This window comes from Antrostomus carolinensis, unplaced genomic scaffold (genome assembly GCF_000700745.2).
Source record: "Antrostomus carolinensis isolate BGI_N321 unplaced genomic scaffold, ASM70074v2 scaffold18166, whole genome shotgun sequence".
Classification (NCBI taxonomy): Eukaryota; Metazoa; Chordata; class Aves; order Caprimulgiformes; family Caprimulgidae; genus Antrostomus; species Antrostomus carolinensis.
This window is the reverse complement of record NW_010321355.1, coordinates 24,708-42,571: the sequence shown is the minus strand read 5'-3', so window position 1 is coordinate 42,571 and position 17,864 is coordinate 24,708. Positions and strand designations below refer to the sequence as shown.

Here is a 17,864-nt window from a genome sequence, read left to right as displayed (position 1 = left end):
TGAGGAGGAAGAAGAGGCAGAAACAACATGTAATGAAGTGACTCCAACCCCCGTCCCCTGTCCCCCTGTGCCGCTGGGGGGAGGAGGTGGAAAATCGGGAAAGGAATTAAGCCTGGGAAGAAGGGAGGGGTGGGGGAGGGGTTTTAAGATTTGGTTTTATTTCTCATTATTCTCTGTTTTTGATTGGTAATAAATTTAAATTTGTTTTTTCCCCCAAGTTGAGTCTGTTTTGCCCATGCCAGTAACTGGTAAGTGATCTCTCTCCGTCCTTATCTCCACCCACGAGCTTTTCGTTATATTTTTCTCCCCCGGCCCAGTTGAGGAGGGGGAGAGATAGAGTGGGCTTTGGTGGGCATCTGGCATCCAGACAGGGTCAACCCACCACAAAGAGGAAGTAGATTAACAGACTAGTTAATCATGTTTAACAGACTAGTTAAACATGATACAAAAAGGAAAACAAAAATGAATATTTTTTGAACAAGAGTAGCTTGGATTAAATAAATAGATTACCCACCCACTCACCACCAAGAAAACTCAAGCATATATAGATACAGAAGGAAAGATTTTATTGCCCCTGAAATACAGGATTTTTTCTCCATTAGAAAGTTCTTTGTGGCATGTTTCAATGTCCCATCCCATTTTTCAAAGAAACACATTTCTTATAAAAAAAGTTTAGGAAAAGAATTGTTCCTTTGGCTTTTAAGTACAGTTGACGATAAAACAAATGTGACTAACAGTACTCATAGTTAAATTGTCAAATGAAAGTGGCCTGTATAGCTTATTGAAGTAAAGAGAATGAGTATATTTTCAAAAATTAAAATTAACTGGAGACCAAATTACATATTGCCATTAAAAAATACAGGCAAAAAGACAAGAATAGCACAGGAGTTTAACTGAATAAATAATGAAATCACCTGTAACTAACTGGAGAGGAGGATAAGACAATTTAATAAGTGTCCTAAATAACTCACTTTTTCTAAAGTGTTTCTATGGTCCCCAAAACTATGTCAGAGGTTACACAGCACTTGTAGATAGCAGTAATGTTTTTACTGTAATCACAATGATTTGAGGCCTATATGAGTGAGGTTTTAAATGAGAAGTAATATCTTTCATTAAACTAACTGAACTGTAGAAAAGCTTTTGGGCATAGAAAGTCATCTTCATATCAGTTTTAAAATACCTGTTTGCTATTTTGGGTTTTAAGAGTTCAGATGTGTTTGCTTTCTAAAAAAAGCAACTGTGAAGAGGAAGACATAAAATAATCATTGTAAGTCTATCCAAAGCTTTTATAATTTCTGTACCTGTAACCTTTAGCTTTCTGTAGTAGGTTAGCTTGAATGGTCACTTGAATTTGGAAATGAACAGGCAGAATCTATGGAAACTCCACAATACAACTTGAATTCATTGGCTACTTTGTGCTTGCATTTAATTAGTATAAGGAATAGGCTGTATTTATGGTGTTTGGTTTGGTATGGTTTGTTTTTCCCCGTTATTTACTATCTTGAGCAACAGTAATCCTACATTATACTATTTCTCTGATTATTAGATGTCCAACACTGTAATTGTTTGAATAAGGCCAACACTCATTTGGAAGAATATACATTTTTAATGTATACAATGGCTATTTTTTCTAGCTTGCTCAAAATGTTCTTAAACTGTTCCTGTTTCTGTTCCTGGGATTGCATAATGGCTAAAATATAATTAATTAGAAGTTAGATGTAATTAGTACTTAGGTGGCACCCAAGGAAGGACTGAAGAGATGCAAGAGAGGTATGGTACACTGTGATGTTCATGAAAGGATTTGCCACTGAAAATGTCGCTGTTTATTTGAGACCTTCTCAGCCAAGTTGGAGCTCCTGTAATGTAATTTTGAAGCTTAAATTTCGTAAAAACTACCTTATAAATTTTAGGATACTAACTTCTCGTGGTTCTATTTACAATATACGCTTTTGTTTAAGAGAAGTCCTTGAGGAGTTCTGTTCATTTTTTGGGTCTTTTTCTTATATAACTTGTGTTCATCTTTTTGGGATTGAAACATACATCAGAAAAGACAGTGAGACTGTCTGGGTAGGCCTGGGCATTTATGTGACCTTGTTCCTGCACTCTGTGCCAGGAGTACACAAGCCAGCTGTATTCCTGAAGCCACAAGGCTGTAGGACTTTGTCCGTCCTTATAAGACCACCAAACGGTGGATTTTCAGATTAAGGTACTGGCAGAGCTTAGTGTGGGTGGTCTGCCTGATGATGTGGTTGTGCTGTCAAATGAATTGACTGTAAGCAGAAATATGAACACCAGGAATCATTCAACTGGTGTGAACAGAGGAAACTGAAATTATGGTTCAATGCTGAAGCAGCATGAATAATCCTCTTCCCTATCTCATATGTTTGCCCAGTTTATGATGAAAATCACTTTCTTTTCTATCTTGAAAAGCATTCTTATAGCCTACTGTAACATGTTCATAGAAAATTCACTTTAAGAAAATAAAAAATGATTTGTATGACAAAAGTTTGGTTGGAGACTTATATTAGAAAAAAATAGAACTTTATATTATCTCCTTATTTATCTGGAGACATTTCACAAGAAATAGGGCTGAATCTGGAGTTCTAAAAGTGATATAAGTTAAGAACGGTGTTCTGTTCAGTGGTAGACAAACACAAGAAAGGGGATGGTATGAAAATTTGAAAGTATATCAAATAAAATGTAGCAAAAATTTATGTGTTGTTTACCATTCTGAAGTATTCTATATGACACAGACCTCAAGCTTATATAAACCTAAAAGGAAAATAAATATTCCCTTTGTTTTTCTTCAATTTGAATTAGCTCTCAGGAGTTATGTCTAGTTAATTTTCACTTACATAATGAATAATGCCATTTCATTATAAAATGTGATAATTGAAAAAAAATAATGTAGAAACCAGTGTTGTAATAGCATATAAATAATTAGATAGAGACTATTGTTAGATCATTTTAGCCTTGCATTATTTGGTTTCCTGAACTCTTGCCATACATGTTTGTATTAGTCAATGAAAAGGAAAATGCGACAGCCCAAGGGTTTTGTTGTTTGGTATAAATCTTAATTTTAGTTTGTCAGTTGATCCTATATATTAGTCACTGCTTTCAGCTGAATCTAAAGAGAGCAAACACCACAATCGGAGAGTAATGGAGAAATAATACTTTGTTTTTTAAAAAAACATATATATTATATATGTTTTTCTGCAACTTTCAGAACAAAAGTGCTGATCTCTTCCTTAAATAAAAACGTCTGTGATCTCAGAAGAAATAACTCATTTCTGTTGGTTTAGTTTGTTTTCTTTTTCTTTTCCTGAAGTTGTTAACTTCATTGACATTTGTGATTAATCAGGTTTTAAAGATGCTGACATTTAAAGTTGATCCTTCTTCTTTTCAGCTTCTGTAACTAAACTCAGCTTACAATTCTTTTCACTTGTTTTTCTTTTCAGTAGTCACCGGTGTTTAACTATTGCGTTTGGAATGTAGCAAGCTTCTGTGTCTATTCCAAACCTTAGTATTTAAAGAGATAGAGGAAAAAAAAAAAAAACAAACAAAAAACAACCACTAATTACCTTTTTGATTATTTGAAATGAAAGAGTGCATTTGGAAATAAAGCATAGCAATGTTTTTTGTTTGTTTGTTTGTTTGTTTTTTTATGGTTACTTGAAGAATTTATGTTGTATTGCCCAAGATTGTTAATTGCATGTGTACCACACTAAAAGTGTATCCTTATGCTGGAAAACCAGAGATCCTTATTTCTTTTGATCTTATTTTGGGGGTTTTTCTTTGTTTTTAATCAAAGATGCTAAAAGAAAAAAAAAACCAAACAAAAAACAAACAAACAAAAAAAAGAACTTGCTTGCATGTGGCTAAGCTTTCAGTAGGAGAGGTGGAAGACAGTCCCAGGAAGCCTAGCAGATAGGTCTCTCCATAATAGATGGGCCTCAGTCCCTTGCATGGCAGCTATAAGTAAGTTAAAAGTGAGTTCACAGGAATTTTCACATACTTCATAGACATTGAGTTTTTAATTGGTTGTTTCTGATGTAACTGAAGTCTTCATTTGATTAGAAGATCTGTGTAGCTATAGGGGATATAATGACCAAGTGTATGCCAGGGGAAGTTTCTTACAGATCTTTAAAGCAGTTCCCCACTTCCCCTTCTGCTGATGTTTTCTGTTAAAAAAGCAGGACAAAGATACTAAGAAAGATATTATCTTCCTAATGAAGAATTATATGCTAAATTAGTACAGTAGTTATGTTAGTAATTTGATGTGGTGGCAAAGTGTCTAAAGCTATACTGGTGCAAATTGATGCAAACAAAAATGGATTTTGTTGATCTATAGCTTTTGCAAAGAAATAACAAACCTGGAATGAAAATATTTTTCAACTGCTACTGTCTTGAGCTGGTTAAATTATGCCAGCTATTCTTCCATGTGCAATTTAATTTTTTTCCATGTGGCTGATTTCCCCTTGTATTTTTTTTTTCCTAATCTATGTTGCTATGTTTACACGTATGCAAATAATCATTTTTAAATGGCATATTTTTATTAAAGTGCATTTTTTGAATAATGTAAATCTTTGCTCTCTGGAGCTGTTAGGGACAGCTGCATTTTAGCTCCCTTTTAGCAAGGGAAGCCAAAAAGAGAAAGTAGACACACATATACACACGCACACACATTTACAAACTGAAATTATGACATGTGCTGGGGGAATATCATAGAGAACCCTGAAGAAATAACCTTTCTGCAACAGTGCTTTTCTGTGGCTGGCTACCTCCAATAGAAATGTAGAATAAAGATACCCTGTGACAGATGAACTGAAGCTGTGACGCAGCGGGACCAAAGAAAATTAGCTATTTGAAAAGAGCACAACTTTAGAGAAAACTCACTACATCGTAGCAAAGGCATAGGAGATAGGAAGAATCTTCTTACTTGTATAATCTCTAAACTTATTTATATTAATACACACACGATATGCTAGCCTCACTAAATGTTGCAGGTTATTTAGACTAAATTCCTTTGAATTAATGCATTTTATTTTTAAAAAAGGAGACATTTAGGCTACTGCTTTACATTAAGAAATCTTAGTACTTCTTTTAGTTTAATATGGACTCACTTCACATGTTTCTGTAACTGGAATAAAAAGTTAACTTTTATTTATTTAGCATCCTATTTCAATGAGAAGACAGAGCAGCATCATTTGGGAAAAATGTACTTGCTGCTTATTAGTATAACCACTTAATGGGCCCTAGGAAGGGTTTTAAATGGGTGATGCATTGACATTAGAGGAGGAATAACACTTGTTATTTCTGTCCAGCTGGAATCTAACATCACAGAAGTGCATGTATTTATAGTTTAAAGGCTGTCTTCAAATACAAGCGTGGAGCTGGAAATGTCAGTTATTAATTGGTTGATTAGATTCTGGAGAATGGAGAAGCAATCTGCAGAGGGCCACATCTATAGTTTATGTTTCCAGATAGACAAGTTAGCTAATGCAGCTATTTACTAATCTACACACTTTATTATCAGTAGTAATTATAACTTCTCAAAGTTGGGCATATGACTATACTCCGGAAAAATGTGTTGTAGGTCAGGTTGTTTATAGAGTTGTCAAAATGGAGCAATGGAGCAGAAAGGCTGGATCACATGGGAAATGCAAATCAGAGATGCTGGAGTGGCAAAGGAAAGAATTAAATGGACGTGAGGAGTAGGAATGTTTTGAGGGAGCAAGGATCGGACATGAGTATGACAGTGAATCAAGAGGAAGGGAGTAAGATTAGTATAGCCAGGCATGAAAAGCAGGATAAGGATTCATGCAGGAAGATGAAAACAAATAATTGTTCTCAAGTTGGTTCAAAGAACCAAAAGTCAGCTGGAGACTTATCTACCTGAAACCAATATCCTTTGTTCAGCACAATTTGAATTCATGCCAAGAAGCAGAGCTGCAACGATTTTACAGATATGGAGGGATTTTATCTTGTGAATTGGTGAAGACTGGACATCCACTCTCATTCTCTATTAGACACTGATAATTGTTTTGTCTGGGAGAGGTATCTGGCCTTTAGAATACTGCAGCGAAGGATCATTGAAATCTCTGCATAAGGAAAACAAAACTTGCACAAAATAATGAAGCATATTTCCTTCTTATGGAGACTGCTGTGTTTTCACTGTTCACTGCATTAACCTTCCCTAGAAGACTGGATCAGATTGAAGTTTCTACCCATTAGGCTTGAGGTGTTCATTACTCTGGGTTCACAGCATCAATAGATAAACCTCTGGTATTAAAAGCTGTGACTGACAGCTCCCCTCCTCTGCCCTGTGTTACTTGCTTTAGTAATTGCAAAAGAGAGAAACCGAGCTCTCTTAGGAGCTGGTTTAAGTCAGTTGGATACCTGCTTCAGAAATTAAAACTATTCCATTCAGTGAGAAGAGTATATTTCTTTGACTTCAGTGTTTTTTGTTTTGTTTTGTTTTTCCCCAAGAGCATAACTCGGTGTATAAAAGAAAATGTTCTTTTGTGCGCTTTTCTGTCACTTATGGAGAGTTGAAAATAATAAGCATACATACTGTTGGGGAGCTTCTAGTGGGTGTATTTATGCAATAAATGAAACCATTTTTTATACGTTTTGAGAAAAGCATCATTTGATGACAGAACAAGTGTATACCTTGAGGAATGTTCCATGATTTTTGTGCAAAGAAGGGAAGTTTGAGATATAGCAATAATTTTCTTCTAACTGATTGAAATAGGTTGTTATATTCAGTAAGACAACATGCTTGAAATACTGCTAAATATATTGTAAGTTAGTATAAATATTAATACATATAACCACATAGAGGCATATATATATAAAATAAAATTTATTTGTTTATCTTGCAGGGGTTGATAAGCTGATCCGTCATTTACACAAACACAACATACCCATAGCTGTTGCCACCAGCTCAGCGGAAGTGACATTTGAGATGAAAACAACTAGACACAAAGATTTCTTTGGTCTTTTTCATCATATTGTGTTGGGAGATGACCCTGAAGTGATGAGTGGCAAGCCACAGCCTGATGTATTTCTAGTTTGTGCAAAGAGATTTCACCCTCCTGCACCTCCAGAGAAGGTAAGAAGGGAAGGGAATGAATTAACTGAAAAGTTAGGAATATTCTGTTTGGGCTATATTTGGATTTTTTTTTTTTTTTTAATGTGATAAATACTTAGATTAAGATTTAATATAAACATAAAAATCAGCAACCACTGTTTTCAAAGATGTTTATGCTGTTGAAACAAGAGATTGTTGGAAAGCATTATTTCCCTCCACTACATACAATGTTTGTAATGCAGACTGCTCTGATTTACTACGTTATAGTGTGCAGTAATAGGAAGTGTAATGATTTTCCGCTCTGTTCATAAATCTGCAAGCTTAACTTCACTACTCAAAGTTTGGAAACAGTTATTTAAACACAGATCAGTTTATTTTTCATACATTCATGTCTGATTTACCTCTTAAGTGTCTAAACATTAAAGATACTTCTTTGTAAAGAGGGCATATATTTTTCCTAAGCCCTCTTTTTCCTCTTTCATTCTAAATCTTTGAGACCATAATTCTTGTTTTCTGATTTAAAACCGAGCAATCTTTCTCAAATAGTAGAGGTGTTTAGTTTCTCTCTCTTATATATAATTTTCCAAACTTGATTCTGAAATAGAAATATATAGGGAGAATATTTGAAAGATAAATTGAGAGTTAGTGAAAATAATGTCTTCACTTTTATTTTAACTTAAATTGCCTTTCTACTTAAAATATTTTTCTCATTTCTTGTCAGTCCTAAGTGGAACATAAGTTTTGAAGTTTTGGAGTTTTATTACTGCAGAAAAATGCATTAATTTTTAAGGAGCAACTTTAGCTGGATTAGACTGTAATTACCGTTTTCTCAGTAGGATTATTGAGGAAAAAGTGGTTACACAAATACATACAGAATGATTAGCTAAGATTCTTCAGCCTTTTATACTTCAAGTTCTCACCTAGAGTCTAAATGGTATTTGTGTTGACTAGGAATACAGAGTAAAATAATTTTGATGCAATGTGGCATACTATGAACAGTGTTAACCAAATTGGGGTTTGTTTTGGGGTTTTTTTGGTTGGTTGTTTTGTTTCTTTTTTGTTGCAAGTTCTCTTGACATTTTGTGTATATGCATCAACTTAATTTAGATACAGATGTTCAGAAAAGATAACACCAAATGTACATGCTCATGTTCATGCAGATGACGATTGTATGGACATGTTGGGTACTTGTGTGAGTAGGTGGCGCCCAATGTGGGGCTCGAACCCACGACCCTGAGATTAAGAGTCTCATGCTCTACCGTCTACGGCTAGTCCAGTGAAACTATCACAGTAGGCCTTGTATGTATGGTACGTTCCAAATGTTGAAGAATCTGAGCAGCAAGGCTGTAAATTTCATAGTAGAGTCAAGTAGTTATGAAATTTGAGCATATTAATATTCAGTCAAGAGAAAATAATTGGGAAGCAGCCCAAGGTTTTGGAGGGAGTAAGAGAGGAGTTGAAAACAAGCTTAAACCACATCTTAATGTTGCTTTCATGGAAAATTATTCTTTCTTGCTTAACTCTATGTCTAGGGAACAAAAAATTAGGGTATGTTCCTGTAATGTTGTATGGTGTGTTTTTTATGAAACAGGTTGAGAAGTGTGTATCGCATGCTTTTCAGTTGGATGGAGGTGTGGCTGTAAGATATTCTGTAATTCTGAAAGTAAAAGAGCAGAAAGTATTGATAATTTATAGAAAGCTGGGTCATAACTGGTATTGTATCTGAAGGAGGGGCAAGGAAATTGAATGTCAGCTGTATTAATGACAAATTGAACTTATTTCATTTCATAATATTAATATACAGAGGTACAGCTTTCCCAAAACTCTTAGTTTATTTGACTCTATATGGGGAAAGTCACAAGCTGGTAATAATTAAAAAGGACAAAAACATTTAAAAAAACAAACCAAAACCAAACAACAATAAAAAACCAGTGGCACTGTGTTGTAGATTATTTTTTTTATGTATTCAGCAGTAAGTAGCCTTAGCTGTGTTAAAAATAAAAAAAAAATATTTTATTATAATAGTAGCATCTGTATTACATTTAATAATTTCAAACTGCAAGTTTTGTTAGCAAAAAAAAAAAAAAAAAAGAGTGTTCATGGTAGTTTTATATAGTTATTTTCTTTTACCTGTGTTTGAAGAAGACTGTAAATGTTTGAACCCATGTTTTTCCTTTATATGAAGTTTAACAGCATTCAGAGTTCCCTTAGTGCAGATAAATAAGTCAAAAATGTCAAAGTGTGGGAATTCAGCACAAGCACAGAACTCCTAAGGAAGAAGAAAATCAAAACAGTCCATGCGAAACTATCTGAAATGTGGCCTTGGTGAAAGAGGATCAGCTCAGGCAATACATAAGCAAACTGGACATTAATAAGTCTATGAGCCCTGATGGGGTGCACTGTGAAGTGCTGAGGGAGCTGGCAGATGTCCTTACAAGGCCACTCATGATAGTCTTTGATCAATCATGGTGACTGGGAGAAGTGGTCAAAGACTGAAGGAAAGAAAATGTCACTCCTATCTTGAAGAAGGGCAAGAAGGAGGACCCAGAGGACTGCAAGCTGCTTGGCTTCACCTAGATTCCTGGAAAGGTGATGGTGCAGCTAATCCTGAAAACAATTTCCAGGCACAATAAGGACGAGCAAATCTTCAGGAGTAGTCAGCATGGCATCACCAAGGGGAAGTCTTGTTTGACCAATGTGATAAATTTCTACAATTAAATGATTGGCCTGGCAGATGAGGGGAGAGCAGTGACTGTCGTCTACCTGGACTAAGTAAGGCTTTTGATACTCTCTCCCATAAGGTCCTCATAGAGAAGCTATTGATGTATGGGCTGGATGAGCAGACAGTGAGGTGGGTTGAAAACTGTCTGAACAGCTGAACGCAGAGGTTGGTGATCACCAACACAAAGTCTAGTTGGAGGCCAGTGACTAGCGGTGTGCCCCAGGGATCAATACTGGGTCCAGTTCTGTTTAAAATCTTCATTAATGACCTGGTTGATGTGTCAGTTTGCTGATGAAGGGAATGCTCAAGAGGGATCTTCTTAATGTATGTGTATATGAATATACATTAAGAGAGAGTGTAAAGAAGACAGAGCCAGGCTCTTTTCAGTGGTGCCCAGTGACAGAACCAGAGGCAATGGGCACAGACAAACACAGGAGGCTCTGAGCACAAGGAAACACTTTTTACTGGGAAGGTGAGCAAGCACTGGCAGAGGTTGCCCAGAGAGGTGATAGAGTCTCCTTCCTTGGACATGTTCAAAAGGCACCTGGAAATGGTCCTGGGCAGCAGGCTCTAGGTGGCCCTGCTTGAGCAGAGGGATTGGACCAGGTGAGCTCCAGACATCCCTTCCAACCTCAATCATCTTCATCACAGATTTGATCTGGGAAAAAAAAAAAAGGAAACATAAGTGCTTTCACTAAGCAATATTTTTCTGTTCCATTTTCATTTAAGAAGCTCACGTTATTTAGAATAATGCTTTGGAGTTTATAAATACTTGAATATTAATTTTTGCTTTAAAATAGTTCATAATAACCTTGCTATCTCTGTGTTTCTGTGTGTATTTGTATATATCTCAACTCATCGATGTTATCTTGGAGCAATTTTGTTTCATAGTAACAAAATTTTATACTACTAAATTTATTTCAAATATGGCTCTAACTCAGAGAGTTTCAGACACTCCCATGAAGACATTTGTGTATACTTCCAGTATACTCATGTCATTAAAAACACATGAATTAATTTTTTACCTACTTGAGGATGTGATGGGCCAAGGCCTTTCTTTACAGTATTTTGGGTGTTTTGCCTATACCTTTTTGTAAAATCGAGGACCTTACTAGTAGTGCAATTTGAAAACAATCAGATACCATTTGTATCCATTGTTTAAAAAGAGGAAAAAGTTGTAGTAATACAAATGATCATAATCCTCTTAAGAAGAATCAGTCTGTTCTATTAAAAAAGTTCTAAGTGATGTAAATCATTGCCTTAATTTAAAACACTATTTCTTTGCAGTTTCTTCCATTTCTAATTAATTAATTGATCCCATAGTTACGAATAATCTCTGTACCAAATCTAGTGAGAGCTCATTAAAATTTTTCAGACTGATTAAATGGCATTAGGATTTATGAGTCTCAGTAGACATTTTATGTCATAGAAAAGAGAAGTTCAAAGAGAAATTTTGTGATACTTTTTTCTACAAAAGATGTAGTGAAAGAGTAATAGGGATTCAGAACATTATGACCATTTTGTAATTATAGTCTGTATTGTACAAGGAAAACAGAAAATGAGGAAGGCTGATTTAGTACTTAGCACTTAACATGACCATCATTATTGTGAGCTTCTGTAAAAAGGATGCCAAAACCTATTTTTATTTTATTTCCTCATTTTTTTTGTTTTTCTACTTTTTTCCCCTTCAACTGCACCAGTTTTAGTGTATGAATGTAGTGTATGTATTTCACTTAATACGATTTTCAGATAAGCAGTTATTTTATTAGTGATGTTTCTGTTATTCCTTGTGTATACTTGAAGGTTAAATTTATTCAGAGTACTTTAACTAAGGTACAGAAATTACAAAGGCATGAACAACCATTCTAGGTGGTGTACTGAGCTGTAAATTGGAATCCCTGCCGTTGAAATCACTTATTTTAGTCATCATAAATCTGCCCCTTTTCCATTTTATAAAGAAATTGACTTGCCCTCTTTCCTGAATGTGTACAATTCACAGATCAGACATTTTATTTTAGAAATAACAAAAGCATTAAATGGAAAATATATAGGCATTTTTCAGCTTAGTTCAAACTTACATAAATGGCTGTTTCTTCAACCTTGACTCTTGTCTGTCCTTTGAATAGGCCTATGTTTCCAATTTTTCCTCAGCTGAAACACTCTTCTAAACAACTGTTCATGGTATAAACCATTCTGATTTATCCACGCTCTGCTATCTGATCTCCTTGAATTCACACTTTTTTTACCAGTTATTTTAGTATATTTGCTTCTCCCAGTGGTATAGCCTGCGATCATAATGGTCATAGTACACCTGACTTTTAAACAGTTAGGCTGCATTCAGTGGGACAGACAAAGAAGAGTTTGCAGTAGATAACTGTTGTTCACAGACGCTGTGGTCTGTACAGACGCAGATACACGCGGTGCCAGCGACTGCTTACTGCGTGAAGGGGGATCATCCTTCCTTGCTCCATGACTCTTTCTTGCTGCTGGTGCTTTTTGAGGTAGAAGAGAGAGTTTAGGCTTTCTTTGTGGAAGCCACTTGAGTTTCTTGTCTGTACTGCTGAAATTACAGTTTGTTAATTAATTTAAATTAGACAGTTGATGGGTTAGAGCCAATAAAGAACTTTCTGTGTTGTCTGATTTGTTGATGCCAGCTCTCATGTAGCCAGGTGCTTAGTACACTCACTGAAGGTCTGGGATATTTGAGTGTTTCTGGTGTGTGGATTTTCTTATTGGGCTCTTTTGGAGATAATTTCCTCACAACTTGCACAGAGTGCCCCTTTGGAGTCCCTTATCTGCAGGGCTGTGCTCCCTCAGTGTTCCCGTTAGCCTTGTGTCTTGTTTTGCACCATGGCCAACTTCCAAACAGAGCAGACTCAACTCTCCATGGCAGAAGTGCGTTGTGTGGTGGGAATGGTGCTCCCTGGGAGATGGTGGGACTGCTGAGAAACTGGTTCAGTGCCATGAGACCTTGAAACCACTGCTCCTGCATACATGCAGTGTGCTTAAGTTTGCAGCTAAAGCAGAGTTCACTACTTTGATGAGTTTAGATTACATACGTCAGATTTTACTGTTACGGTATGTGGGGTGATTGGGAGGTGAATGAAGTGAGTTGCATTGTTTGTGTGTACCCAGATCAATTTAGTTGTTCCATGCAGACATACCCTCAAATGTTGAGAGTAGATAGCAAGTGACATCTGAAAGGATATATCTGTTGGTCTGAGAAAAAGACATTTATGCTTGTCTGCCTTCTAACCAAGATGAAGTGCCGAACTGAGTAGGAACCTTCCTTTCTGACTTCATAGTTTTTTGAGAAATTAGGTTTTTGCTTTCATCTCTGCATCCAAAATTGCCCAATCTCAACAGCTTGTGTCTGTTTCTCAGTAACTAAACATCTCTTGCAGTTAATCTTTTGTAAAGTATAATGGGAAAAGTAGTCCTAGCGCATTCCTAAAGTGCCAAGAAAAATTTGCTCCATAGAGAACATAACAGCAATCTGGGATTTCAGTTTTCTTTTTAAAGCAGATCAGAATAAAGGGTTGTATTTATTGTCATGGTTTAGATGCAGCCAGCGACTAAATACCATGCAGCTGCTTGCTCACTCCTCCCCCCACCTGGTGGGATGGGGTGGAGAATTGGAAGAAAAATATAAAACTCATGGGTTGAGATAAGGACAATTTAATAGGACAACACAAGGAAAGAAGAAATAATAATAACAATAATACTAATAAAAGAACATACAAAATGGGTGATGCACAATGCAATTACTCACCACCCAGAACCAAGTGCCTAGGACGTTCCTGAGCTGCAATCCCTCCTTCCACCAGCCAGCTCCTGCAGTTTTGTATTGAGCATGACATCATATGGCATCAAATATCCCCTTGGCTAGTTTGGGTCAGCTGTCCTGGCTGTGTCCCCTCCTAGCTTCTTGTGAAAATTAACCCTATCCCAGCTGAACCCAGGATGTTATCCACCCCTTATTCTGTACCATCTACATCATGCCCATGTGCATTTATTTCCCAATAAATCACCACCACTTTTCCTGTCTTTGAGATGTGTGTGTGTGTGTCTCACTTTTCCTGTCTTTGAGGGGTGTGTGTGTATGTGTGTGTGTGTGTATGTATACACACACAGAGATATCATTCCCTTAGTCTATGGGCCCTCCCTCTAACATGTCAGTTGAGTTCATTCAATCCATTACTTTGGGGCTCCATCTGTCATAACAGTCATTCAGGGCTGGAGAGATGGTGTGTGGTGTTGGATTGTTGCATGCTGCATCCGGAGCTTGTGGCTGGTGCATTTGGTGCAACCTATTTCCATGTTCTGTGGGTTGAAGTCTTCAATTTTGAGGAAGTTGCTGGGCACCAGTTGCTGAAGCCAGTTCTAGTTCATCACTGCTGCACTTTACTCTGTTTCATTAAAGTCCATTCTTCACTGATTTGGGTGATTCTTACTGTGATACAATTGATATGACATATAGTAACTGTACTAGTGATGTCATACAGTTATTTAGCAATTAACGTTGTGCAATTTAATTCACTGGCTGTCCTCACCTAAAATCAAATCCCCTTGAGGTACACATCAGACTTCCTTATCTTTCCGCATCACCCAGCAAGCGCACCCAGATCCTTGAGCAAAGGCAAGTCTGCGGACGGGTTTGCCTCTGCCTGAGGCAGGACTAACCCAGACTGTCTTCCCTAACATTTATGTGTACTACAGGGACTTTATCCCCTTCTACAGTATGTGGAAGTTTTGATTAGGCCGGGCTAGCTCAATTAGCAGATCCTCTGTTGTTAACTAACCAGGTGGTTTTTGCTAAATGTGTATCCTCATGTTTGAAGGTCTGACCACTCATTGCTCTCTGTAGTTTTTGACAGTCCATTGTATCGTTCTATTTTCCTGGAGGCTGGTGCATGAGAGGGGATGTGATATACCCACTCAGTACCATGCGCTTTGGTCCAGATGTCTATGAGGTTGCTTCAGAAATAACTCTCATTGTCCGACTCAATTCTTTTTGGGGTGCCATGTCACCATAAGACTTGCTTTTCAAGGCCCAGGATAGTGTTCCAGTTGGTGGCATGGGGAACAGGATATGTTTCCAGCTATCTGGTTGTTGCTTCCACCGTTGTAAGCACATGACACTTCCCTTGTCAGGTTTGGGGGAGTGTTCTTATCCACTGTGAGGAATACTTCCTCATAAAATTGGGGAAAACAGCTTTTTGAACACTCTTCAGCCTGAGGAGTTCAGTCTTCCAGTTTTTGGGTTTCCTTGGGGATTGTCTTCGTTACCAAATGGCACACCAGCTGTTTGCTCAGGAAGGTTCTTGACTAGAACTTTTTCCTGAATTCATAAAGCCTTTACTTTTCTTGCTCTACAGTGTGACTGAAGACTTCTTTCTAGATGGCAAGCTGCAATTTGAGTATTTAGTATGTGTTCCTGGCCTAGCTCTTGAATTCCTGCTACTGTAGGGCAGCACAGAATAATAAACAGCATAACTTTTTAATATTTTTTTCTTTGCCCACTGCTGAAGAGCCTATTGATTTCAAACAGACACTGGAGAAATTTTAAGGCATAAATTATTAAAAAATTATACTTTTAAATTGCCTATTAGTCAATTTAAAGTAAGTAGGTACTGAACAATGTACTTTTATGTGTTAAGACCTCCATCTTGAGATACTACTAGAAGCTTACAGCTTGGTATGCAAAGATCACAGCACTCTAGTGGAATGTATGTTTTATGTGATAGGGTGCTGCACAGTCTGTTGGCTGAATTCTGCACCTTCCTCAGCTTTTATAGTCTAAGCATGTAGCCCTTATTTGTGTCTGCCAGGCTGGATGATGAAGTCTGTGATTATGAAGCTCAGTTTCCAGCTTCATAAGTATAATGGACATGGCCATGGAGAGAAGAATGAGGGATACTTCACCACATCTAACAATCCAGGACTTCTGAAGATCTGCTTTACACATACACCTTTTTCCTAAATCCATAATAGACCATTATTTTAAATTTATAAGACAATTGAAGGAAGGAGATGGTTATATAGTTGTTCGCTTTGTTTTGTTTACAATTATCATGCTCTCATTTCACATAGTTGATTTTCTTCCTCCCTCTTCTCCTGAGGCATGTGTGCTTGCATGTGCACATGCCACTCCCACCATGCTGGCAGTCTTTATTATATATTTTTGGAAGAAAAATGAGATGTTGCATGGTTTGAAAGTAATTTAGCTTTTAAGTGTTCCAGACGCTGCCCTTGTTACTGCAGTGCATGTTTATTTATGGATGTATTTGTCTTATGGAGATGAAAAAAGTAATTGAAATTCTGTGCAAAAAATAACCCGGTCAAGGTTTGCTTTCACTTAATGTATCTGATTGCAAGAGGAAAGAAGGATTATAATTGGTTCTTAGTCTTTGGGGTACCCTACTTAGGGGGTGGGGAGGTAGGAATAATTTTTTTTTCCTTGCATTTGTCTTGATAATGTATCAAGTAGCTGCTAAGGGACTTGATGAAATGTGATGCAGAATAATAAATTATGTTCTGCTGCCTTTTCTTCTACGTGAGGTGAGTGTGTAAGCACAAAGAGACTGCAACACCTCCAAATTCTAAAAGCATTATTTTCAGATTAGCAGGTCACTGGAGATGCATTGCTAATTGTTTTAGGGAACTCATTATGGGTATTATCACATATTAATTATGCATGGTAAGTAGTAAAAAAGAGGGGGGGAAATCCTTCTTTTATGATAAATTGCTCACTGAGTTATCTTTTATGTCTTTCAAGACCTTGAGCGTTTTTTGGAGATGCCAAACAGAGCAGTCATTGAATAATTAGATTTTAATTAACAAGAATTTTCACAAAAAATATTATAATGCCTTTTGGGTTATAGCAAGCATGAATAAATCCTCTTTCAAAAATATCTAGTGCACTGATCCTTTCTGTATCTGAAGTTACCTTTGTAATCACCCAAGAGCTTGTTGTAACAATGATTTTCAACAGTTTCAGGACAAAGAATGAAGACTGAAACACGGAATTGCATTGTTACCAGTATTTTTGGTTGCTTCTTTGTAAATTATTGTCATGGAGAGACCTCTAGAGACCTTTGAAAGACTAAGGTCAGCTACGTTGTGTTTACATGCACTAAGGCTAGGGGAGGGAGAGTTCATTTGTTTGCTTCTATTTTTTGTTAAGTTAGGTACTCTTTGTGGAGATGCAGTTGCAGGTAGTTTTCAGAGAGCTGGTATTCATGGCGGGCTTCTGCTCATTCTGTTGTGTGGTAAAGATTTGTAAGAGTCTGGTTTTTTGGCACGGTTGCAGAAAACCTACATACAGGACCATCAATTAACACTGACAAATTATTTATAGACTAAACAGGGCAAAGCATTTTGCTCAGGCTGATTGCTGTATCACAAAATAAGTGCGCTTACAAGATAATTACAAAGTGTACTCCATAAAGCAATGTTCAAGAAGTTTTTTTTTTATTATTATTGTCATAGACTGGTAGTATAGAGATAAAAGACCTTGTAGCACACACAAGAGTTGAAGAAGTGACAGCTTTATCTGCTAAAAAAAGGATGCTTAACATTTCCATTCCAGCATCTCTTTATCTTAGAATAATAGTGTGATTCAAAGCCGAGAAGGAAACGGTTCAAGTTAAGCTTCAGTAAGACTGAAATGATTCTGATACAAAGTAGAAAACAATTCTAAGCAGTGGTAGAAGTGCTGTCCTCCTATTCCATCAAAGACAGCTTTTCTTTTTTGTCTAGATAGTACTGAATATAGGAATTGCTGTTCATGCTCAAATTCCGTGTCCATCTTGCTTGGTACATCTCTAGTGACAGCTAATGTCAGAGACTTAATAATTGCCTTTTAGCTAGAGGGGGTTAATTTATCCATTTCAATTCTGTAGCTCCCATATCAAGTAATTGAAGGCTCTTTAACAAGAAAAAAAAAAAAAACAAAAAACAAAAAACAAAAAACCAAAAAACAACTAACCCTTTCACAGTATTTGTTGTATTTGTCTCTTTCATGATGCTGATGACTACCTGGGACAA

At 36.7% G+C, this 17,864-nt stretch overlaps 1 protein-coding gene across 1 annotated transcript in view; it reads left to right on the top strand.

The window, feature by feature from the left end:
• The first annotated feature begins 5,746 nt into the window (after positions 1 to 5,746).
• The window catches only part of PUDP (pseudouridine 5'-phosphatase), a 35,029-nt gene continuing 22,911 nt past the window's right edge, over positions 5,747 to 17,864 (top strand). Inside the window, 2 exon segments of the mRNA XM_010169903.1 lie at positions 5,747 to 5,777; positions 6,885 to 7,114. Coding sequence (XP_010168205.1) covers positions 5,747 to 5,777; positions 6,885 to 7,114 — 261 coding nt within the window.